General features: G+C 38.6%; 2 protein-coding genes across 10 annotated transcripts; both read right to left on the bottom strand.

Annotated features, from left to right (window-relative positions):
* Positions 1–226: 226 nt before the first annotated feature.
* ak2 (adenylate kinase 2) lies at positions 227–8,047 on the bottom strand. 3 transcript variants are annotated; one of them, XR_006980946.2, is made up of 7 exons: positions 7,866–8,047; positions 6,190–6,315; positions 5,945–6,055; positions 5,227–5,321; positions 4,423–4,495; positions 1,690–2,003; positions 227–407 (listed from the first exon to the last, which is right to left on the bottom strand). XR_006980946.2 is itself a non-coding variant. In NM_001200906.1 (7 exon segments), coding segments are annotated over 7 exon segments (708 nt in total). In that variant the 5' UTR covers positions 7,965–8,024; the 3' UTR covers positions 227–399.
* Positions 8,048–9,829: 1,782 nt separating this feature from the next.
* Positions 9,830–22,159, bottom strand: anln (anillin, actin binding protein). 7 transcript variants are annotated; one of them, XM_047150475.2, is made up of 26 exons: positions 21,989–22,159; positions 19,432–19,582; positions 18,864–19,013; positions 18,597–18,743; positions 17,982–18,316; positions 17,506–17,884; positions 17,153–17,352; positions 16,958–17,062; positions 16,578–16,674; positions 16,282–16,374; positions 15,965–16,185; positions 15,486–15,637; positions 15,252–15,393; positions 15,023–15,158; positions 14,755–14,943; positions 14,163–14,289; positions 14,030–14,078; positions 13,896–13,949; positions 13,603–13,635; positions 13,067–13,088; positions 12,869–12,981; positions 12,549–12,602; positions 12,175–12,261; positions 11,943–12,050; positions 11,677–11,849; positions 9,830–11,484 (listed from the first exon to the last, which is right to left on the bottom strand). In XM_047150475.2, exons 1-26 carry the CDS (start codon positions 22,004–22,006, stop codon positions 11,370–11,372), a joined length of 3,450 nt encoding a protein of 1,149 aa, XP_047006431.1. In that variant the 5' UTR covers positions 22,007–22,159; the 3' UTR covers positions 9,830–11,369. The 7 variants fall into 7 exon arrangements, with proteins under 7 accessions (XP_047006431.1, XP_017310598.1, XP_047006427.1 ...); XM_017455109.3 differs by having other exon boundaries at positions 18,597–19,013; XM_047150471.2 differs by having other exon boundaries at positions 12,869–12,978; positions 18,597–19,013.
* Positions 22,160–24,997: the final 2,838 nt, after the last annotated feature.

Below are 24,997 nucleotides of genomic sequence, written 5' to 3'. Positions count from 1 at the left end.
GTATAAAGATGGAATGAGTTACATAAATAATAAAACATGACGGTGTTCTGCTACAGGGGGAGATTAAACGTCCATATTGTTTCATTTCTATTATACTGCAGTAATTTGCGAACGATTATGATTTTATATTTATTAAAAGAACAGATTTTGGAACCTTGGGATCATACTGAATTAGTCATTTAACATAACATTCTCCTCCCAAGAGGGGAAAAAAACATGAAGACAGTAGAATATTACCTTTTATTTCACGTATATCAAAGTCAGCTTTGTCTGCACTGTCTGTTTTAATGTTGGTAAGCTACACAAAATAAAGCATACCATCATAACCATGGATAAACCTATGTGTGTTATAGACACCCCACCCCTCATCAGGCTCTGACTGGATGGAGGAAGCAGGTTTCAGACAGCTGTAGAAGGAAAAAAAACAAAAACGGCACAGGTAAATTAAATATTCTATTCAGTTGATGGACGCAAAAAAGGGAAAGCATTTCTAAAATGTTTTTTTCCCCCCCTACAGCAGGATGCTGAAAAAATAAATAAATAAAAAAATTAAAAATTACACACCACCTGGTGGACAAGAGCAAAATCACAAGAAGAAAATACAATTACAAAAGCAAAAGCAGTTTTCAGTACAATGTCAAAATTATTTGCCTACAAAGGGGTTAAAAAATGAGTAGCTATATATATCAAAATATAGACTGAGGACTCAAGCAGCACTGACAATCAGGAAGATTGATCTGAAAGTAGTAGGTGATAGAAAGCAAGTGGCATTAGCAGAGATTGGTCATGCTGACTTAGTGAGTGTCATTTCTAAGTGAAAATTCGTTGTTGTTGTTTTGTCTAGACCTGGGGCCTGTACCATGAAGCTGGTTTAGATGGCTAGCCAGGTAAGTTACAGTTTCGTTTGTGCCATCCCTGGGTTTTAGATACCATGAAAGTGGCTCTGCCTTTACCGGTGTTCATCACCATAGTAATTTACTCTCTATGACTGACCTGCCCGGGGGCGGGTTATGTTATGGGTAAGAGAACTCAAACCCAACTTGGACCAATCAGCTGTGAGCAAAGTGACTAATTTAACTCCGCAGTGCAAACTGTAAAAAGAGGACTTAGCAGAGAAACATTTAATTAAAACAATTTACATTTATATTAAATGAAATGACATGTAAGATTATAAGTTTCCAGTCCGTTTATTCTCATTGTGAGTCTATAAAAGTAAACATACACATTTACATAATCAGCAATGTTCCGAGCTTCGGCAGCCGCAACGTTGTTGCTTTTAACGACGTCACGCATTTACGTGCACGCGCTCATGGACTAAACATAGCTTAAGGATCAAAGCCTGAGTTGACAGATGTTGATAACCAGCGTCATGGTACCAATAAAGCCTGATTGGATTGGTCGTCAACTTGAAACTAATCCCGTAACCCCGAGTTTGTTCAACTAGCTTCATGGTACAGGCCGCTACTGCTCATTACTTGGACACAAATGTAGAAAGCCTGAAACTGCAACCTACTTTGTTTAGATAAGATGCATACTCCACCATTAGGCATTTACTATTACACAGATATAAAATCCATGTGTGCCATGATGTGTAATGTAAGAAGAGACAGATAATTGTCAAAGCTGTAATGTTTCCATAGGCACAACTCAACAATTAGCTTCCGGAAAAACCTAAGCTGGCAAACTCACACACTCAAGTGCAGCATTTTCCTTAGAGGCGGAACCCAACCCTTTCCTTGAAAGAGTTAGACACTAAGGAAAAACAGGGGTGGAGAAAATGTTTAGATGAATAACACAAGGTCTTTACAGGTGGTGGCTGAGAAGGCAGCAAGGATGGAGGCAAAGACGACTTCGGGTGACTGAGCAGCATCGATGGCATGGTGAATACCACGTGCGCTATAGTACTGCACCAGGGGGGCTGTCTGTTTGTGATAGGCCTCCAGCCTCGAGCGCAGCGTCTTCTCATTATCATCACTACGGCGAGTCAGAGGCTCACCAGTCACCTAAATGCACAGAGAAACATACATTCATATCAGTACCTGAGTTCAGACCAAGAGGCACAGTTAATGATCTCATATGGGTTAGGACTCCAAGTGTTACTCAATGCAGAACTAGATTCTATCTGGCTTGGAAATTTCTTTGCATCAGTTTCGTCTCTGGCAGGACACACACCAAAAAACCCCCCTAAAAAACACCTGATGCCACACTAATAATAAATCTGTATCCAAAATTCCCTTAATCTAGGAAACATTCGTTCTTCAGGTGGAAGAGCAAAACATTTTTTACTGCAGTTTGATAGCGGGACGGGACGGGACAGGATAGCGGGATGACTTATGTAAGGATTAGAACACAACAACAGGACATGCTATTATAGGAAAATACTAAACAACAGGCTGTTTTGAAGCATCTTGGCATCCCTAAGTGTTTTATTCCTCTTATACCCCAGCAATTTACCAATGGTTATGATTTTTATTTATTAAAATCACCACTTTATCCTCTCATAGAAAGCTTAACCATATCATCAATTATTCTTTCTTAAATAACTTCTGTTTGTTATTAGACTTGGTTTATTTGGAGCATCAGTCATACGCCTGTGTAACTTCTCAATATAATATGAAAATTATATTGTACAAGCTATTATAATTATAAGGTACAAGCACCTTAACAACTGTCTTTATCTTAACAACTTGCTTAATCAAGCTGTTACAGAAAATGACCTTCTGTCTAATCAGACTTGAGAATTTAACAGAGCTGTGGTATAAATGTATTTATTCACCATGGCCTTATTGTTTCAGTTGTGATGTTAGCTCTGTAGGTAGTAGAACAGCTAGCTGCCTTTCCATAGACATCTGAGGAGTTTGAGCTTTAACATTATTGTAAAGCATTCTAGGTTTAAAAGGCTTTCCAGCGTTAGTGACACTGGACACCTTGAAGATACAGGACACATAGGGCATATGTATAGCCAGGAAAAGAAGTGCACCTGTTGCATTCCTTATCCTAAACTAGTAGCACAAAAGGACACTTTGAATACCAGTTTAATACGGTCACGACAAAGTCCTTCATTTTTATGACATTAACTAGTACAACTGTGTTACTGAATGAGGACGGGGGACGAGGACAGCTGAATTTGGCCAGCTGTAATGACAAACACAGCTCAATAAATACTGACATGAACAAACATTGCATGTGCCTTTTTCTGGTTATCATTTCTGCATAAACACCCTGCTGTGCAACTACAAGCTGCACAATCCTGACTACTTCTTAGATGATTAATATTATTTTAAAGTGTGAGATTTAAACACAACTCTATGGAGTTTAAGCTTCACTAACCCACGCAAGGAAAAACAAACACAGCAGAAGAAGAAAAAAAAAAGAAAAAAAAAAAAAAAGTGTGAACTGGCCTTTAGCCACTCATTTGAATAATTCTGTTTTGTTTCTATGAAACCGATCAGTATTAAAAAAATAAAAATAAATGGCATATATAGATTTAAAAAAAAAAGAAAAGAAAGAGAAAGAAAATTGGCTACATGAATACAGTGTAGCTGTCCTTATGAGCTGGCACAGGCTACCAGAATAGCAATTACACAATACCCAACACTTTCTACATTTTGGAGCTGAGGCTGACAATGGCTGAGCCTGGAACAAAAATAATAAAAATGTAATGGCCACCATTCCAGTTGCATTTAATGTTTCGTGATGTAAAAATACTGAACACTTCAATGATTTGTCATGATACAGGTTGTCCTAAAAGTCTCCATAGATGGGGGGAATTAAGACTTTTTAGCCAAATGCCTTCTAAAATTTTTCATACTTAATATATATATATTTTTCAGATAGCATTTAAGAATGCCTTTGACAAAATAAGAACATATTGAAATCGTTCTCATGGCTGGATCAGGAAGCTGTCGCAATGTTGCAATGGACTTTCACAGGAAACATGAGGAACACATCTCTCTCACACACACACACGATACTGTTGTCCAACTTAAGAAATTCAAAAAGACTGGAAGTGCTGAGGACCGACCGAGATGTGAACGTGCACGAACATCCATTGATGAAGGCACAACAGACGTGATGCTGGCAAACATAGTCCCCTATATATGGAGACTTTTGGGACACCCGGTATACACAGCATAAACTACATGCACATTTATCAAAAACACAGACAATAACGCTAGTGACCTGAACAAACGGAACATTTTTGCCAATAATAGAGAATGTCTAATCAGTAAAGTTGGAACTACTGCGGTGCAGAGGGTTATTACAGCCGGCATTGTAAAGGAGCCACTGCGCCGATGCTTTTAACTTGGTATTTAACCCAAGAATCCAGCTTTATGAAATTTCCCTCGTGTGTTTTCGCAATATTCAGATACATTATGCAAACTAAGCTATAACCTGTGATTCTACACTATTGAAACTTACATCATCCTTCATAGGCTCCTTAGGCAGATTAAACTCCTCATGGTACGAGCGGCCACTGGACTGATGAATAAGTCTGAAAATGCAACAAACCAGAGAAAATAAAAATAAAAATCAAGCATTCTTTAAGAAATGCTGCCAAATCCACCTCATGAGGGGAACATGAGGGGAATGCTACTGCACAGTATAGTAACTGCCCCCACATATCTAAATCAACTTAGGGGAATTAACAAAAAGTTGAATCGGGTGATTTAAGACATAATCGTTCGTATCAGACTGAAACACGGATTCATGTGTAATCTTGTGCTCCCATGTTCTGATGCAGGAGCTATAAACTGATTATAGAAGAGAATCAGACTTGAATAAATGCACTAATCTGTATGTTTCTCAGTTTACTTTTATAAACACAAAAGAAATCAAACAAATAAATAAATAAAAGCCCAGAGTACAAGCTCACCAGTGATTTTACATTTCCAGCCTGATGGACTGCGGAGTTGTGCAATGGATGTAATAGATGTTAGAGATGCATTATTTGTTAACAGATTTGGTTGGATTTCAAAACAGTAAGATGCAGTAGATCAAAGTTGAAGGAAATTTCAAGTAGCACCATGTACAATGTTTTTTATTTGAACACGCGCCGACCAGATTTCTATTCTGAATGTCACTCAGTGCTGATCTGATCCATTTCAAATCCACCTGTAGATTAGGACTGATTTATGAATTAGCGCAAGCTGCGTTTATTTAGACAGAACTGCAGAAGCACATTACAAACCTTTGGTTTAATGCACACTTTTCCCCTCCTCTTACCTGCCACAGATCCTGCGAACAAGGAGCGAGTCCTCTACAGAGAACTCGATTACAGAATCCAGCTTCTCTGTGCGTTTCTCAAGCAGATCATCCAACTACAGGGGAGAACAGGAACATTTCATATAACAACACTGACTACATTTACATGGGCAGCAGTAATCTAATTATTGACCTTATTCTGAATAAGACAATATTGTGATTAAGGTGTTTACATGAGTTGATTTTAGAATATTCCTTTCATGTTCCTGTTTTACATGTTATAGAACATAGAGCGATTAATGGCACGTCATTACTTCCCCACGCCACGCCGTCCGACGTCCCTCCAGAATTTCACCTATCAACATACAGTTCGTCTTCGTTATGGTACCGTATACAGTTTTGGGTGTTTCATTTTTATTTCACGAAAGCGTCAAGTGCAGTTAATTATAACACAATGTTAATAATGTGATTAAGGTGTTTACATGTCTGTAATGCACGCCGATAATGCGACTAAAACAGGAATACTCCACATGTCTTAATTCGATTTGTGTTTACTTCGAGTATGAGTAATCGGATTAAGGTAATCAATAATCGCTGTTTACATGCTAGTTTCTTAATCAGAGTATTATCTTAATCGGGTTAATATTGGATTATTGTTGTCCATGTGAATGTACTGAATGACTGATTTATTAGTGCTTGATTTATTGCTCACTAGTCTAACAACACTCATTAAGTTTACCATTTCTGCTTGTTTGACTGTGCGAGGAAAACCATCCAACAGAAACCCTTCTTTGCAGGCAGGAGTGTCCAGGTTCTTCTCGATGAGCTCGACGACCATCTCATCACCCACCTAACGACACAATACAGACAGTGAGTCAAAACAACTACAACAAAACATTATTTTATAAATGTTAGACCAAATAATTAGAGCTTCTGGAAAAAGGCTAAATCACCAGAGCAATGGTGGACATTTGTCGCCATTACCAGTTTGCCAGCATCCATTGTGGCTTTTAATCTTTTGCCTAGTTCAGTGCCGGAGGCCACCATCGCTCTAAGCATGTCCCCAGTGGCCAGATGACACACACAGAACTTCTCTGCCAGCTTGGGGGCCTGTAAAAGCCAAAGGACAAAGCATTAAACCAGATATCTCACCCAGTTAAATAGGTCACATTGACATTCAGGGCATTAACTTTCTATTTCAGTGCTCTGTGAGTTTGACATTTTAAAATTCACACTCTCAAACATCACACTCCCTTTATTCAAATGTTTTTTTTAGTGCTCATAAATTCAGATTCAATAACTCTGCTTTCAGATATTCTGTCTTAGCAGCTCCAGGCTCACCGGTTCGATCCTGAGCTCAAGCTACAGTCTGTGTGGGTTTCCACCAGATTAAACATCACATTCAGGGCAAACTCAGAGCACAACCAGAGACATATCTCCCTGCAGTTCTCACCTGGTTTCCCACTGAAGCTAAACAGGGTTGAGCCTGGCCAGTACTCCTGCAGGATACCAGGGCTATGCCTGAAAGTGGTATTAGTGAGGCAGGTGGTCACCATGTAGTCAGTATAGTGATGTAAAAGGACCTCCTTTTGGATGAGACATTAAACCTGTGGACCAAGAGTAGGGATATCACCCTATGCTGGTGAAATTCCCCCACTGCTCTCTACAAAATTGTAAACTGGGCAGTGGTGGATCAGAAGGTCAGGGGTTCATGCTGCCCCTGTTGGGTCATTGAGCAAATGCTCCAGGGGCCGTATCACCGTATCCTAACAAGCAGGGATATGTGAAAATTCACCGTGCTCGAAAGAATGTGTGACAAACAAAGGCTTCCTCAAATTCGCCTCACATTCCAGTGACCCTGACTATAGGATTAGATTTGTGCCAAAAGTATTGACTGTAACTTTTCAAGAAACAAACTAAAAAAAATAAAAAAAATAGACAGCACAAAAATAAAAAAAGAAAGAAAGAAAAAAACACCTCAATCTGAAAGTGGTTTTTGTTTTTTCAGTGGAAATAATTTAACATGGTCTTCCAACAAACAGCACTAAACATAACTTAATAAATAAACAAAAATACACCAAGAGGAAAAAACAAAACTGTATATTTTTGTTCATTTCTTGAAAAGTCACATTCAATACTTTTAGCACAAATCTAATCCCATACCTGACCAGGATAAAGCAGGTACTGAAGATAGATGAATGAATGAGAACATCAGTGGAAACTTGTGCTGGAAAAAAAGATCTTCCTTTTCTCACAGTACACAGAAAATACACAACTAACATATTTCAATAGTAATGTTTTACTCAAATGTGTGGAGTTTTCCCTCAAGTCCTCCCCAAGGTAAAACACTGCTCTCTGGTGCTTCATCCTCTAAAAAATGCTCCAATCAACCGAGTCACTTTATTCCACAAGGAATTCAATCGCGCCATAGAGTCAAAGGTTACTAAGGCTCAGTGTAATGGAGCAATCTCGAACGATTCAGGAAAGAAACCCAGTGCTGGATCCCAACCCGGAAGCCCCATGTAACTCTAACGTGTATATAGCGATAGCACCAGGAGACCGGATCCTGAACCGACACTGTATCCTGTGAATAAGCCATGCAGACCATTCAAGCACATGTTAGCTTAGCTAAGTTAGCGGACAAGCATAAGGAGTCTGACCTGAGTCCCTTTCCCCGCGCCGGGCGGCCCCAGCAGAACAGCCCGAATCCCTTTACGAACACCAGAGACAACATCGTCTGCCTGCGAACTGGGCGCCATGGTCGACTTTTCACACCGCGTTATGAGACCTCCGAGCCGCCACCACAGTTCCTCAACCTGCGGAAGGAAGCGCTAACACCTCCTTCCCGTCTCTATGGATAAGTCCCACCCCTTAGAGTAACACAACGCGCCCTCTGATTGGCTGTAGAGACGTCTTTCAAAATGGCTCGCGCTCATTCGAAGTTACGTATACTTTTTTTTTTTTTTTTTAAAGCTTTTCAGTAACTAAATTTATCAGTTTGTTTTCTTTACATGCAACAGATACACAGAGGAAAATGGAAATAGAGCAATGTAGAAAATATAAAAGAAAATATCTATCTACCCACCCATCCATCCACCCATCTGTCTACCCACCTACCCATCCATCCATCTACACATCTATCTATCTACCCAGCCATCCATCCACCCATCTGTCTACCCACCTACCCATCCATCCATCCATCTATCTATCTACCCATCTACACATACATCTGTCCATCTACACATCCATCCACCCATCTATCTATCTAACAAAAAAGTTATCCAACACCTATCACCAATGTGTAAACCTAATTGCCCCCTTAAAATTAACATCTGGTTGTTCCACCTTTATACTGAGTGGTCAGTATTAAGATGTTGGACTTCTGAGAGCAATGACATGAGGTCAAATCCCAGCACTGCCAAGTTACCAGTGCTGGACCCATGAGCAAGGACCTTAACCCTCAACTGCTCAATTGTATAAATCAGAATTATAAGTCGCTCTGGATAAATGTAAATATCTACCAAATGTCATAAATGTAAAGGTACATGTGAAAGTGCCATTATGTTAGTATTAATAGGACAGGAAGTACACACAAATTTCAGGGAAATGCAAATTTAGGAGATAACGAATTTAGCTCTATGCACAAAAAATAAACAAAGGTTACCATAATGACATCCAGCCCTTATGTTGGGTTCACTACACTCTTAGAAGAAGGGTTCATGTACTTAACTTCCTAAGAATTTGGAAAGGACCTGATATGACTTTTATTAAAGAGTGTACTTAGTTGTTGTCCCATGTTTCACCATTATACACGATATAAACAATAAAGACACAGGATTGATGGAAACAGTACATTGCATGATTGGGGATTACTTTTGGTGGCTTCTCTCTCTCTCTCTCCCTCCCTCCCTCTTTTCCACTTAGTCTATTAATTTTCCCTTTTTTATTTGACCTTGTTATCCTCAGGGAAAAATCATCTAAAATAAGTCAAACACAAAGTTTAATAACAGAAAGGTCATTTAGTCATCTAATATTGCTCCACATCCATTAAGACTTCAAAATGGACCGTTTTGACCCAAACAGAACAGCAGGGTTAAAATTCATAAATGCCGCTTCCAACATGCAGTACACATGAATGAATTCATTTTATACCATGTAAATGTGGCATTCATAATCTACTTAATATACTGTTGGAAAACATATTGAGAAGAGTATATGCATTAGTCAGAGTAGCAACCCACAGGCCAAGGGCAAAGTGCTACCACCACCAAGCTACACTGTAGGGATGGTATTCTAAGGGTGATGAGCAAAGTTGGATTTCCATACTGCTTTGTACCAAGGCCAGAAAGGTCAGTTTTGGAGAACCTTTTCCACATGTTTGCAGAATCCACAACGTGCTTTTTTTGGCAAACATCCAATGGGATATCCTATGGCTTGCCACGCTTTCATAAAGCTTAGTTTTATTGATGTTTATAGCTGGTTGCCTGTTGCTTGCTAGTATGAATACACAGTTTCAGCTAAAGTGTACATCAGCAAGGTACTGACTGACATGCTCATATTTTCATCACTGAGAATATTAACTAAAATGATTAATGTATAATTAAAGTGATACCCATACACAATATTGGTTAAAGCTGTGGCTTTTATTGGAATGTCAGCACTGCATATATCTTGACACTACATCTGGAGTGTTTAAAACAGGGTGGGAAACCAAGAAGCATACTCAAGTGTCTTAAGCAAACTTGTCCACTAATCACTGCAAACCACAAGGCATTTATTAAGGCATTTAAGCAGGCATCTGCATGCATTTAAGTCAAAACAATATAATAAAATGCTAGTATAAAGTGTAGAAAAACAAACAAACAAACAATCAAAAAAGCCATTGTCTACTTTGTGTCAATAACAACTATACTTGTCTAAATATCTCACATACACTCAAAATGAAACTGTGATGTAGATCTTTCATCTTAGAACAGTTAAAGCAGCTACTGACATTAGGTGTGCACTTTAGTAGTAGTTTCAACAGCTCAGAATACAATCTTGTATTCAATTCAACTGTTCATACACAATATGTTTATAAAGTACTTTTACACTGTCCAACCCACAGAGAATATATAAAACTAGAATAAAAATTTCCCTGAATAAAAGCAAACAACCCTCATAATTATTTCAAAAGGACATGCTCTCAATACTAAATGGTACAGTCACACCATAAAACTAAAATATATCCAAGATGTAAGCAGGAAGCTTGAAAATGTATTAATAAAATCCAAGGAGCTGTAGTTCTCAACATATTGTGTTCAGCAAACATTCGGTTATTAATATTAAATAAACATTGTCCCGTGTATTATGATTATATGGAGGATCACTGGAAAGAATATATTTAATACGCTTTAGTGTGGCTTAAGCTTCTGTGTACACATTAATCCACTCTAACTGAAGCGGTTACTAATTTCATATTTTTTTATGACAGCACATATATGGGCAGTTAGGCAAACTCTGGTTTAAATATAAATACTGAAGCAGAAACTTTACATATCTGAATGCAAACCAACTGCATTTTATTAAAGAAATTGTTCAATATATATAGTCTAGAGCTTTAAAATGCAATAATTCTGCCAATCAAACTAAATCTTGCTTCCTGTACTTAAGTGAAAACCTACAGTGTGACGCTATGGAAGAACTTAATGCTTTGCTTGGGGAACATGCAAATTAAGTGCATACAAAGAACCCTCGTGTCCTGAAAAAGCCCATTAAAAAAAAATAAAATTAAAAAACTTAAAGTTTCTCTCCTCATGCCAAAACCATGAACATGACTTTCTTTTCGATGTTGTAAACAGTCATTTGTGATTTATAATTCAATACACTGTTCAGGTTTATGATGTTAAGCTGTACAGTCACCATTTAGTTGTTCTAAACATCAGAATGTGCCCTTTACAAACAATGTGAGGTGGATTATTCTCTTCAATGAAGTGTTTAAATGTTGAGCATTGCTTTATCGAATTTTAATTTCCTCATGTCCGTGACTTCAGTCAAATATACAATTCCTTAACTTTATATTCCACTGTAAACATTTTGTAACTTTGATATTGTATTGCACTTCTCAGCAAACAGTTTGATATTTCGTGTAGAATTAGGACCTGTGAGCTTCCTCTCGGTCAGGGTCACACTGGCCTGTAACATGAATCTGGCTGCCACATGCGCAGGTCCACTAGGATTTGATTGAGTTTCCGCATCCACAGATTTCTCTCTTCTTTAGTGTCGGCACTAAGCCAGTTCCTGTATGTTAAAAGATGAAGACGTAAGTTACTGGTGCGTTCCAGAACTGAGATTTCTTGACGAACACATACTAGACCTTGTACAATATTTTCGAGCATTTCTTTGCTTATCTTTTCACATATTAGTGATGGTTGGAATATTACTAACTATTCAGCAGTTATAGATCCCAGATTGTACTGAGCAGGATCTTACGTTGTGACACACATGGTGTTCCTGCACTGGCTGACCAGAGTTTCTTTGTCATCGTCCCTTTGTGGTCTCACTGTAATCAGTTCAAAGGTGTTGGGCCGGGCACAGAACTCGCGGTTTGCAGGCTCCACTTTACGACTTGTACAGCTTGCCAAGTTGATACGACCAATAGGATTCTGCACAAAACAGCTCACACATTTAATAATTTACCTATCTTTCTAATTTGTCAAACATCCATCACTGATGAAATCCCATTTTATTTTGTCTACCTTGCGTTTTTCATCATCAGGATAAGTCCAATAGGAGATGCAGTATCCTGAGAGGACACACCACCTCCTATGCCAGGCTCCAAAACCACTGACATCTTCAAACATGGTCTATAAATTGTGATAGATGTATCAGTGCAAATGCTATTTATATACACCATATCAAAGCAATAATAGACATAATTAAGTATTGCTATTTTGTGATCCATAAACAAGATATACAGAACACACTGACCAAAAATCCTCTTTCCTGCACATGCGAGTCAACCTCACACTGCATCCTGAGGTGAATATGGCCTTCCAAAGGACAGAGAAAAGGGACCTAGATGTTTGGAGATGAAAATGCGAGCTCAGATAATTTGCTTAACAGTTTCTCAGTTGAACATGTAGCATTAAAAAAAAAAAGAAGAAACAAAGCACATGCAATATGTGTGTGGAAAAGAGACAACAGTCTGCACCAAACACCCTCTGAGAGGGTAAAGAAGTGAGAACACACAAGCGACTTGGGTTAGTAACACACTGAAGGAGTTGCAAAGCAAAATATGATTAAGACAAAGCAGCCAATAAGCAGCCATCCCGTGTTACTGAACGTGGAACGAATATAAAAACCTTATTCTGAAACATATCACTGAGAAGCCTGCTCTCACACCCTGTATATTTGATCTAAAAAGAGAGAAATGAGTGCGCATAAATAAGATGACCTCTACAAACAGCACTACATCATGTTAGTATTAGGAAGAACTTAATGCTTTGCTTGGGAAACATGCAAATTAAGTGCATACAAAGAACTCTCGTGTCCTGAACAAGCCCATGGGAAAATAAAAAAAACAACATTTTTTAAAACCCCTTTTTAAGTTTCTTTCATCATGCCAAAACCATTTTATAATCTTGACTGCACAGACCATACAAAAGCACACCATGAAGTTTACCTTTTCCAGAGGAAATTTGTTTTTTCCAATAGAAGCCAAGGTTAACTTGTGCGATCCAACAAGAGCAAAGTTACTGGAGCGCACTGCATTCGGACCCCCAGGGCTTGCCACTACTACACAAACACAGTGTTATCCAGCTACACATACAAACAGCAATAAATAAATGAAAATTAAACTTTGCTTTTATTGAATACTCACCAGGTGTTTGGAGATTGCTTTTCTGTTATAGAAGAGGGGGAAAAAAAGTTGATCATTAATGTCTCACAAATAAACACCTGTAGGCAACAGACTGCTGTAAATATGAATTTAATGTGGTGAATATTTAGATTATTTACATTTTTAAAAATGTATTTTTACATGTGCCATCAACTAAAAAAAAAACCCTTACACTGTAGTCAGGTTTGTCTAATATATTTAATAACATTAAGCTTTAAAATGACAGTCTACTACCATATCAGCCAATCACTTTCGCTGTTCATTCATGAAAGTCGTACCAACATGATCAACCCTTTACTTGTAGCTTTAGAACTCCTTAGTAAGAATTCCTCTCATCACATTTGTGAATATATTTTAAGGATAAACTCTTAGTTAGAAACTTTCAGTGCCTCTTAGGAGCACTCTCTGCTCCTTACTGCCTCTTAGTGGTGAGAAGATTGTGTGAGAATACAGCCCCAGAACATTGTGCATTTTGTGACCTTACATAAGCAATTAAGAAACTGCCAGAGTTTACTTACACTGATAGCAAGGAATCTCTTGGGGGTGATGGCCTAACGGGAGAAGACAAAATCTTTATTCAAACAAACCCAAAGTACTTAGTGTACAATTTTACACCTTATCCAAAACATGTTTGTATCTTAATATAAAAAATAAAAAAAAACCCACTCCACTGCTCATGAAGTCTAATTAAAATCAGATTAAAACATTAAAGTCTCACATTTGTAGCACACTAAGGAAGGCAAAACCCTACATTTTTCATTTGCACCAAGTAGTAACAAAAACACAACACAAAAGAAGGAAAGACTTATACCTTGGACTTAGCAGGCTTCTTTCTTTTATCAACGAAAAGCTCACGTTTCAGAACCTGAGAAAACAGAATATCTAGCACTGAAAAGGTGTCTAAATCATGCATGTTTAAAAACAGAGGAAGAAAAATGTACTTACAAGATAGTAGACCTCAATATCAATCTCAAAGTCACTGGAAACGTCAGGCCTGAAATTTGAAAAAGAAGGAAAAATGAATGTAATTAAAGGTGGCAGTAATATCCACACTGGTGACAGAGCAATTTAGACTCACAGAGTGAACTTGGTGGAAAAGGTCAAGGCATCCCCACTAAGGGCATTGTTGGTGCTGGCCAGAGGAGTAGCAACCGTATTTTCAGCTCCAGCACGGATCATCACAAAGAAATAATGGCTTCCAGACTCTTAAAAGGAAGGAAGGAATAAAAAATTTGATCATCAACGTAACCACTGAACAGTGATAAATAACATTTAATTAACCAGTTTTGAAACTGAAAACACTAAATGCAATTTGTGTATTTTGATTGGGGTGCAATATATCTTTTGATAATAATAAAATCTTATCATGATACTTGATATTTTCCAAATGTTAAAATAAAATAAAAATTACATTGCACTGTCCTAATCAGCTATTGTTTACTTTAAAAATAGAGTCAGTGCTTCAAAAAAATATAAATAAATAAATAAATAAATAAATAAATAAAGAAGGAAGTACTGACTATACCTGCAATATGCTGCATTTTGGCATTGATTATTATAATATCAGTGCTGTAGTCTTCACATCATCAATACTTAATTCTGATATCTAATCTTTTGCCACAGACACTTTACAGAACACTTGAAAATAAATTAGATAACAGAGGCTGTACCGGGCCTATTAGCGGTAGAGCAGACAAAGTCGGCCTTAAGAGGCAATCGAAGCTCCTGCAGTGAGATGGAGCCCTTGGAGGCAGGCACGTCCATGTCATCCTGTGCTTTGGAAGAGGTTTTCTTCTGAACCGCTGGTCCCTCTGCCTTCAGTCGATCCAGCTCAGCTTTCAGAGCCACCCTCTTCTCAGCTAGAGAAAGAACAGGCCATTAATTCTAATAAAAAAAAAAGGCAATGGTCTAGATACCTTTCCATCACTGGTCACTCACTGGCTATAAGCAGGAGCCTCTCAGCTTCAGCTTCCACCTGAGAGCCCTTTCCGTGCTCCTCGTCTGTGCAGCAGTTCAATGCCTGACTGGCTTGATGGATCACTGTCTGCTGCATGTTCATCTCATTGGTCAAAGCCTGAAAGCACAAACGAGACCTTTCTCCATGAAACTAACCAACCACACAAGTACATACATTTTTCCAGACTTAATCACTGTTCCTTTGAATCACCTGCATCTTTTGTTTAATGCTAATGTGACTGGTATTCCGGGGCTCTTCCGTTCTTTGCGACATATCTTCCTTCCTCACAATCACCTGTTTCACCTGAGGTCTCTCAGTCTCCTTCACTCTGGTTGATCGGTATGCATCAATGCTGAAATAAAAGGCGGTACCCGTTAAACATATATGATGGAGTTTGATTAATTATACTTAGCTTTACAGTTAATCGTAGTACTGTAGGATTACCTGTAGGGAAGTTTGTGCTCTTCTTCTAGAGCTTCAATGCTGTCAGAAGAGCCAGCACGAAGCATTCGTGTCCTTTGGAACTTTGTGGGCCTGGATACACCCTCAGGAGTCCCTTTTTTCTCAATAAATGAGCTTGCCGGGGTTGATGTCTGCTACACCACAAGAACAACTTATGCAGTACGGAAATAAAAACGTGTACTATTGTAATACTGTATTAAGTGTGTAATATTTAGGGTGGTAAATATAGTTTGTGGTCCACCAGGCTTGTGAAGCAGTGGTGTCAGACACTAGTGCAGAATGGCCACAGAACTGCGCAAGTTCATTTAAAAACACATCTAATTTAACTAATTGGGCTTTCTACACTCTGATTTTAGTGCTCAAGGAGAATACAAATCTAATTAGAAATGTGGTCATCCAAAGTTTGACACTACAGATCGAAGCATAATAATGACACTGCCAATATCCTGTGCTCAACTCACCATGACTTTCCTCTCAGGGCTTTTGACCACAGCAGCCACAGTCTCTGCCAGTGGGGCAAGGAGAGACATGGAGGAGATGTTTAGAGCATCTTCTTCCTCGTCCTCTTCAGGATTATGCTCATCATTTTCCTCCAAAACATCTTCAAACAGATTGTTAATGACCTCAGAGTTAATGGAGGCATCGACATTCATCTCGATCTCACGCATCTCCTCCTCAGTTTCTGCAAAATCAAGAACTGTTTAAGAACATTCGCAAACACACGATTATGATTTGAGCAAACATGACAAGCAACATGGAGAACTTTTAATATTCTTGCCTTTTTCTCTTTGCTCATCTACTTCTGCTTTTTCTAGAGAAACCTCAACCTTCTTCATTGGGCTTGACAGTACAGGCTTTATATTTGATGTTTCTGATGAAGCAAAGAATCTGGTTAGAAGATAACTCTAGTAGAAGTCAGTCATCAAATCATTGTGCTTAGGCCATTAAATAAGTAAGATGTGTTTGTACTAATGAATACATGCATGTTACCAACCATACTGGACTGCTCAGTCAACACTGCTGTTTTACATTATATTATTTACCAATTTTTTTTTTTTTAAGGTTAGACATTACCATTCTCACTGAATTTCTTTTCCAGATTATTCAGGAGTGGTGCCGATGGCTCATCGTTAAGTTCTGGAACAGACTTTTTATTGGAGTCTTCCACCACCTGCAGACAAGAAAGAATATTGCAATCGTACCTGTGTTTCTTTCACTTTGTATTTAAGTAACATTTGAGATTCATTTAGGATATCAGGTGACATAATTCATAAAGACTGATTAAAGAGTTCTGTATAGGGAACATCTCTGTTTAAGGTGATCAACAACAAAGGAGAAAAATGATATAATATATATAAAAAAAAACACATCACACACACACACACACACACACACACACACACACACACACACACACACAACACCAAGCCATTCAGTTCACAAGCACTGGCAACCTTAGACTCTGAGTTTTTCGTGTCCTCTGTGAGATCCTCTCTGCTTTTTGACACCTGGCTGTTCTGAAATCGACCGCGAACCTGTGCCAATTCTGCCTCACGTTCCTAAGAACAAAAGAAAACCATTTTGTCAGATAAAACTGGAACTCGAGCCACTTTACACAATACGAAGGCGATCAAATTAAGATAAGTCACCATTTTCTGCTTCTGGGTGAGGAGGGCAGTACTGGAAGCTCCCTGTGTGACAGCAAGCCTCTCCTGAAGCAGACTCAATTTGTGAGGGGATGACGGTGTAGCAGCAGGTGTACGAGCCAGACCCACACCGTTAAGAGGAGATCCCTGATTAAGTTCTTGGCACCTTTCTCCAAAACGCTCCAAAAATGACTTAACACCCCCTAGGTTCAACGCGATAATTTGGACATGCACATAACAAAACAAATTAGAACAGATTTAAATCATGCAAAACTGCAGTTTAGTAGGGAACAACAACAACAAAAAAACCTTCATGCTTTAAATTCAACTTAACACATTTTTAATGAGTTACTCACCAGCAGGTCCAACTGGGCCACTTTTCTGTAGGGGTGTTGTATCCTTGGTCAGCCCCTCAGTAGCCTGAGTGCGTACTACACTGGAGGATGGGTTGGTAGGAATGTTTGTTTTTGCAGGACTTGCATTAACCACTTTTCCTGGTCCTAGTTCTTTGCATGGGGTCTGAGTCTTCAGAGGGCTTTGGGAACACTGAGTAGCTTGAGGAGAAGATGGGACTATTCCAGATTTGAGTGGAGTTGAGTGCTGACTAGAGAAACTCTTCAGGGGGCTTGATGCAGGGGAGAGGGGTCCTTTAGTCAGTTTTGGCCCAGGCACCTCAGTCTTCTGGGGGCTTGGAGGATTCACTCTGGATGATCTGACTGGAGAATAAACTGGTGGCTATAACAAACAAAAACATGAAACATGATTAATATCTGGATAAGAAAAAAAAAGGTCTTTTTTCATGCTCTATGAGAATATGATTGGTGTATCCCACCTGCTGAGTGCTGTGGACAGGCTTGCTAGCAACTGACTGGACAGATTTAACCTGTTGTGCAGCAGCAATGGGCTTGACACTGCTGCTCATTCCCACACGTGTTTGAGGAGGAACACAGGCTGTGCCAGGCTGCCCTTGTGCATCATCTCTGTAAGTGGACGGATGCCCAAGATCATCTTCCCAGGTATTGATTGTGGCAGCAAGGTTTGCCAGTCTGCCCTTTCTACCTAATGGCTTCTCTGATGTGATGGCTGGAGCTGGATTAGTAGCAATCTCCATCCTCTGGGATTTAACAGGGGACAGGGCTGCACTGTTGGGGACTGGCTCAAAGTTACCTATAAATACAGTTCAATAGGAATGAACATTTTATATAAACATCAAGAAACAAATGTTGCTTACTATGATCATGTAATCATCACAGTGAAGCCATTACATGAAGAATAAATAAAATCCTACTGACATTTTAATTAATTCAACACAAGATATAGGGGTGTATTTAGTAGTAATCCCAGAACCAAATCTTTGGCGATAAGCAACCACAAAAGAGCTTAATAGGCCAATTATGCAACAAAATATGGTAGTTATTCATCCAAGAACTAACTGACTCAGGCTCACCCTCCGAGTCCCAGTAGTTCCTCTGTTCTGCCAGTCTCTGCAGACGAGATTTCATGTTGCTGGCAGCTGGAGTGAGAGAAGAAGCACCACTGAGAACTTCGCTGCTTTCCTCCATCATAGAGCGCTTCATCACCTTATCTGTGCATCCTGTTAGGATCTGTGAAGGACAAGTCTCCATTTTCACAATGTCTGGAGAGTTTGTAAGTCCTGTGCCTGAGTCTGAGCTAGAAAGATCAGCCAGTCTTTCCACTGTAGCTGAGTGGATACTGCTTGGTGCAATGGGCGGCTTCTTGTCCGTTGCAGGCTCTGAAGTTGTGACTTGAAGAGCAACAGGCTCCTTGTTCTCTTCCCCAGTGAAACAAGCATTCTCCTCTGAGCAGCGACGCTTAGAAGGAGAGGGTTTGGAGGTGGGAAGTACTGCAATAAAAACACAAGTGGTCTTATTAAGACAACTTTAAAAGTGTGAAATAACAGCACCTTCAACAGCATGGTCATTCTCCTAATGAAACAACAAACTTTTTAACTTCAGCCAAAATCAAGCTATGGGACTTGATTTTGAAGAAAAAAAAAAAAAAAAAAAAAAAAAAAAAAGCCTTCCATGATCAAGATTAGGGCTGCAATAATGAATCGTATTTACTCATGGCTTTTTGCGCTAAGAGAACATGACGGACCGAAATGGATAGCTAGATAGAGTTATACTGAGACTAGTGCAATAAAAACAAAGCTCTCCATTCATATATTTTGACCACTTGAAACAGAGGTTTCCTGTTGTTTTAAAATGCAATTATTGTGCAGTTAAACTAAACTTTAAAACTAATTTGAACAAGATATGCACCTTTTTCAGCTGGTGGCTGGCTGACAACACTGTTCGTCTCTGTAAGTGGCTCTCTAGACCTCTTGGTCATTTGCCGGTTGGCTGCTGTGGGTCTCTCCGCCATCTTCTTCTGAAGATTCTCCCTGCGAGCTCGTGTGCGCTCCAACAGTTTCTGAGTAAACAGTTTAAAAATAAATAAATAAATACAGTTCTGTAGGGAAACTCTGCAGGAGGTTGAGATTTTATACTTATGTATGTATGTGTGTGTGTATACATACATACATACATACATATATATACATACACACACACACATAAAAATCTTTTGTCATATATATATATATATAAAAATGACAAAAGATTTTTAAGTGTGCTCTACAAGGGTGATGACAAAAGTACAGCTATAAAAAAATTTTAAGATTTGTATCTGTATACAGACCCAATGCATGTGTTTTTTTTTATTGAAATTGTCTGAATATAGAAAGTAATTATTTGTATGCCAAACAAATAAATTGGTATTTTAATAAACATTTAATAAACCCCTTTGGTTAACTAATAACGTTCATCTAGCTAAAGGTCTCTGTAACAGCTGCCAAAGTCAACTTTCAACTAATTTGTTAACCTACTTGATCACGATCTCATCTGTACTATTTTTAAATGAATTTAAAAATAGAGGTTTCAGTTCCTTCCTCACACCGGCTTGTGTGCCTTGTGTGACTAACTGATACAAGCAGAAAGCAGTTTCAACTGACGTTTTATCATTGCATTTGTAATAAAATAGGATTACAGATCACAGGATGAGGCCGATATGAAGTAACGCAAGTCCTCACTGTATTAATCGAGTCATTTTAATGTTCACTATCGATATTCTTTAAAGCCGCGGTTCTCTGGGCGTGGTCCCAGGACCTCCAGCGGGCCGTGAGACATGGCCACAGGGTGTGCAATTATTTTTAGTGTTACAGTGTTGCAAATCAATAACTACCAACCATTATCAACGCTATTATATGTGTTCTAATTAGAAATGCACCGATGTATCAGCCGATAATCAGTATTGACAGATAAAGGCGATTTTTCCCGCTACGAGCTATCGGCCGATAGTTTGATGAAGGTTCCAATGATCAAGGCTGATTAAATCCTGTCAATCAAAAGAGGGTGGGAAAACACATTGATTTCATGCTGAGTGTAAAGATGTCTTGTGTGGAATGACGACAAAACTGCAGTTTGTAAGCTCTGTAAACTCTGCACCGCTAAAATTTTACACCAGAAGTGAGCAGCCGTTTCGGGGGCGAGACTAATCCCCCCCTGAATTTTTAGAATTCAGTCAATTAATCCTGTTAATATGAATTAATAATATTCAATAAGTTAAGAAATCTTACTTTAATCTTCAGAATTTAGTTTGTGTGTTAATGTTAGAGTAATGTGTTTTCTGTTTATGAGACTAGTTACTGTGAAACAACTTGCTGAAATGGAAAGAATAAAAGTTTTTATTTGCATTTCTTTCAGAATTGTGGAATTAATTATTATTAATTTATAAGGTGGCATAAAAGGCAGAACTATTGGTATCGGCTATCGTATCAGCTGAGAAATTTACTATCTGTGCATCTCTAACTCTTATATAATCTTATAAATATGCTTTTCTGGTGAATGGTCTTTTGTTGTTGGTTAAAATCCAATTCTCATTAACTCAATGACAAAGTAGGCTAATAAATAATGTAAACCTGAATGAAATGACATTTTTAATAAAAATGCAAGTGAGAAGTTCAAGAATGAATACTCTATGGCTCCAGTGAACAGGCAAAATATCATGATACACTATTAAATAATGAGCACAATATCTTAATAGTAAATTAAATGAAAAGTTTTGAGTTCAGTTTTTTAACATATAAACAGGTCCCTGGCTGCTAAAAATTTCGACCCCCCCAATTTAAACAGAGACACTCATATGGTCTTTGGAGTCCCTAATTTGTCCCCCCCCGACTGACATGGTTTTCTGTTCCTTCCATTAACATTCTCCACTTTTGATACATGCTCCCTGAGCTCCTGCAGTTTGGCAGCCTCTGAGCAAGGACTGGAAACTTCAGTTACTGACTGTCATTCCCAAAAAAATGCTATCACGTGACACCATTAAACCAGTTCATTGGTTGGAAAAAGGACCTAAGCCAAGTCATAACACGTTCACATTGTTAGATAGTTTTGAGTTCTTTATTTTTTTTTCTTCCCCCGGACATATTTTTGTATTCAAAACCTCCGAGAAGCCATAAATAATAATAATAAAAATCTGAATTTCAGAACAAACTCTGAATGGCTCAGACGCAGACAACCACGCCTTAACATGGTGAACTAGCTAAACAAAGATATGAGTAGGATGACTAGCTGGTTATTAGCTACAGACTACTGCATTGACTAGCAACATATTCTAGTCTTTTTTTTTATTTTATGGGGAAAACAGCTACGCATCTAGTTCACATTTAAACGACCGGAATCATTAGTTAGTCAGATAGCATTAGCATCATTAGCGTCTAGTTAGCTTTAGTAGTCCCAGGTATTAGTAGTCGCTTTAGAAACAGAAAGTATTTACCTCGGTGAACGGATCCATTCCGGCGTTATTTAATCCTAAACTCAAGACAAATAACGCTGTTACACTCCGCTTTCCTCTTTGTATAACCTATCTGAGGTCAACTCTTTCTAAATCGTGCTCTACACGCAAACACACACACACACACACTACTACTACTACTACTACTGCTGCTGCTGCTGCTGTTCAAAATTTGAATTTCAGCGCTGCTCTCACTGCGCACTCACCAACGGTCACGCTACGTCATCGTCTCGGCATCGGCTCGGTTCCCATTCACAGACTGTCCACTTCCACTACTCCCTTCAGCGCCGAAATCCACCTGGCAGTTGGGGATAAACCTGTCAAATGGCGCTCTAATATTCATATAAAAATTTAATATTAATGATATATATCAATATAAATGATTTCAGGCTGTAAAATTAGAGCTAGATATAAGACGTATATAGTTACGTCTTAAAGCTAAAAACTTTAGGGAAAAGCTAAAAGGGAATAGAAAAAGTGACCAAGGACGTATTTGAGCTACACCCCATATTGACACATTGGCACATCCCATGAGGGAGTTGCTTAAAAAGTTGTTGGGGTTTGAAAACTGTTGCTCTTGTAACATTCCCTGAATCCTGAATGCTAAAGAGCATAAAGTAGCACAGGCACGACATAAATCAGCCTTAACACCGAGTACAAGTGATTTAGAAGGCACAAACACGCAAGGCATTGTGGTTCAGAGTATATTATAATAGAGCATCCATCCATCTTCTATACCACTTATCCTACTGGGTTCCAGGGAGCGTGGGGCAGAAGGCGGGGTACACCCTGGACAGGGTTCCAATCCATCGCAGGGCACAATCACATACACATTCACACACCCACTCATACACTATGGACACTTTGGACATGCCAATCAGCCTACCATGCATGTCTTTGGACTGGGGGAATAAACCAGAGAACCCAGAGGAAACAGGGCAGCGGTGGGAATCAAACCCCTAACCCTGGAGGTGCACCGTGCACCCTTATAATAGAGCAGTGGTTCCCAAAGTTACACTTCAGTGAGCAAAAAATGTCCCAGACTTTTTTTTTTTTTTTTTTTAAATCTATATTATTATACCATTTTACCATGCCTAGGTTGTATTTTTGTGTAGCTTCTCCAGTTGATTGAGTGGAAAATGTGAATCATGGTGTATGTCATGTTTATGTAGTACAACAGTTTCTGCCCTATCCCTTGTGAGGCTGCCACTATTTCTGATACAGGCAGGAGAGGATAAATGAACCGTAACAAACAAACAACAAGCTATACAGAACACATACATGCTACGTTGGAGATAACGGATAGAAATATAGTTCGTTCTCACCATCAGCCCTGCTGAATCTGGTTGGTCAGAAGGTGTTGATTCATTTTCTGAAACAGCAGCCCTGATAGTAGTTTAGTTTGACCTGTAAGGGTCTGCCTATCTATCTAGACGCATAGTGTGTGTGTGTGTGTGTGTGTGTGTGTGTGTGTAAATGGTATGTTGGACTATAAACATATGTAAAATGTGTTGTTATGTAACAAAGAAACACACAGAATTGTTTTACATTTATGGAAGGAGTCTCCAGTGTCAGCTCTTTGTAACTGACAGTAGGTTTTCCACAACGGGACTTCAGAACGGAGGACTTTGCTTTACTGTAAGCAATAACAGAAACTAAGTTGTTTCACAGATGTTCCACAACATTAAATATAACCATAAACTATATGCTATTCAGTAACAAATGAAAAAGTGTCATTTTAGGCACTATTGTGCAAAAATAATCAACCTTGCCGTTGTTGCACACTCTGTCAAGGCTTTAATGTGATGGTGGGGGGGTGGGGTCACTTTTATCAAAATTGTTAGTTATTATGCAGTGAACAGCACAATTATAGACATACACCTCATAAAATTAAGCAAAAATCTATATACACATACAGTAAGCAATTTTGAGCTTAAACACGCCACATATTATTTGATAGTTGTTTTTTTTTTTTTTAAGGTTCTGCAATACTGGAATCTTCATAATTAATATTTGGTGAAGCCTCCTGTGTAGGGAATAACAGCATGGTCATGTCTGACAAGGTAGGAAACACTTGTATAAGGGATCTCGGACCCTCCCCCATGCAGAGTACAATTATACTTAGTTTGTACCTTTCTTCATCTGATCTCATCTAAAGAACATTTCAAACACCTTTATATCCTCAGGGTGGTGCATGTGGACAGTATTCTTCAACTGAGACAAGTTTGAGTAGGGTTAATATAACAGAGGAATTGGCACACTGTGTCTCCCTGCAATGTTCATGAATTCACGTCATCCACTCCTGGACCTGTAGCCTCATGGTCAGCTCCAAAACAAATGATTCATCATATTTCACAGGGATATCAGATGCAGGTTAGAAGATATCAGATGCACCTGTATGCAGTTCTTGTTTTGTTGTAAACACACCAACTGTGAGCATAGCCAAAAAGCCAACACATAAAGGAGGTCAAGGTCACTGGAAGTCTAATAGCTGCAAATCCTGTCATTAGTACACATGTATAATATAGATTAACAATTTGCTAAAAATATATTTGGCATATGAGCATTTTAATCATTGTTTTCATGTATATCAAGGTCATTTTAGTAGCCTTTTATTTATTTTTTTTAGCATCGTTCAATGGGATTTTGTTTAGGAGTTTACTACTCAATCAGCATCAACCAACTTTTCACAATATTCATTCATGTAACGGGACATCATCCATGACAATGTAAGTACACCCTTCCTTTCCTCTTAATCTGTGATTTTCTTTCTCAGTAAGCTTTTAAGAAGAAATTTGTAGCTAAGAATGCAGGGGAAGTTTTAGTGGCAAGTTACAATTTTTTTTCAAAATATGAATTTACAGTGTGTGCATGAATTACTGCTTTAAGCGATAGACGATTGAGGAGAAAAATAGGGTCTCAATATGGTATTCATCTTTTAAAATCCAGTAGATGGTGCTACAGACATGAGTACTACAGCCTAAGATAACA

The sequence above is a fragment of the Ictalurus punctatus genome, chromosome 24, assembly GCF_001660625.3.
Source record: "Ictalurus punctatus breed USDA103 chromosome 24, Coco_2.0, whole genome shotgun sequence".
Taxonomy (NCBI): domain Eukaryota; kingdom Metazoa; phylum Chordata; class Actinopteri; order Siluriformes; family Ictaluridae; genus Ictalurus; species Ictalurus punctatus.
Note: the sequence above shows the minus strand (reverse complement) of the source record. Positions and strands in the feature narration are given on the sequence as shown.

Bases quoted from the DNA above. Each gene is read 5' to 3' on its own strand.
- anln (XM_017455109.3), bottom strand. The intron at 13,636-13,895 runs GTATAAGTCTTT...TTCTCCCGTTAG, and splicing joins AGAAGCCTGCTAAGTCCAAG to GCCATCACCCCCAAGAGATT. The intron at 11,850-11,942 runs GTAGACAAAATA...TGTTTTGTGCAG, and splicing joins CTGATGATGAAAAACGCAAG to AATCCTATTGGTCGTATCAA.
- ak2 (XM_017453948.3), bottom strand. From the start codon at position 7,964: ATGGCGCCCAGTTCGCAGGCAGACGATGTTGTCTCTGGTGTTCGTAAA. The intron at 5,322-5,944 runs GTAAACTTAATG...TCTCCCCTGTAG, and splicing joins CAGTCAAACAAGCAGAAATG to TTGGATGATCTGCTTGAGAA. The intron at 4,496-5,226 runs GTAAGAGGAGGG...TTGCATTTTCAG, and splicing joins GTTCGCAGGATCTGTGGCAG to ACTTATTCATCAGTCCAGTG.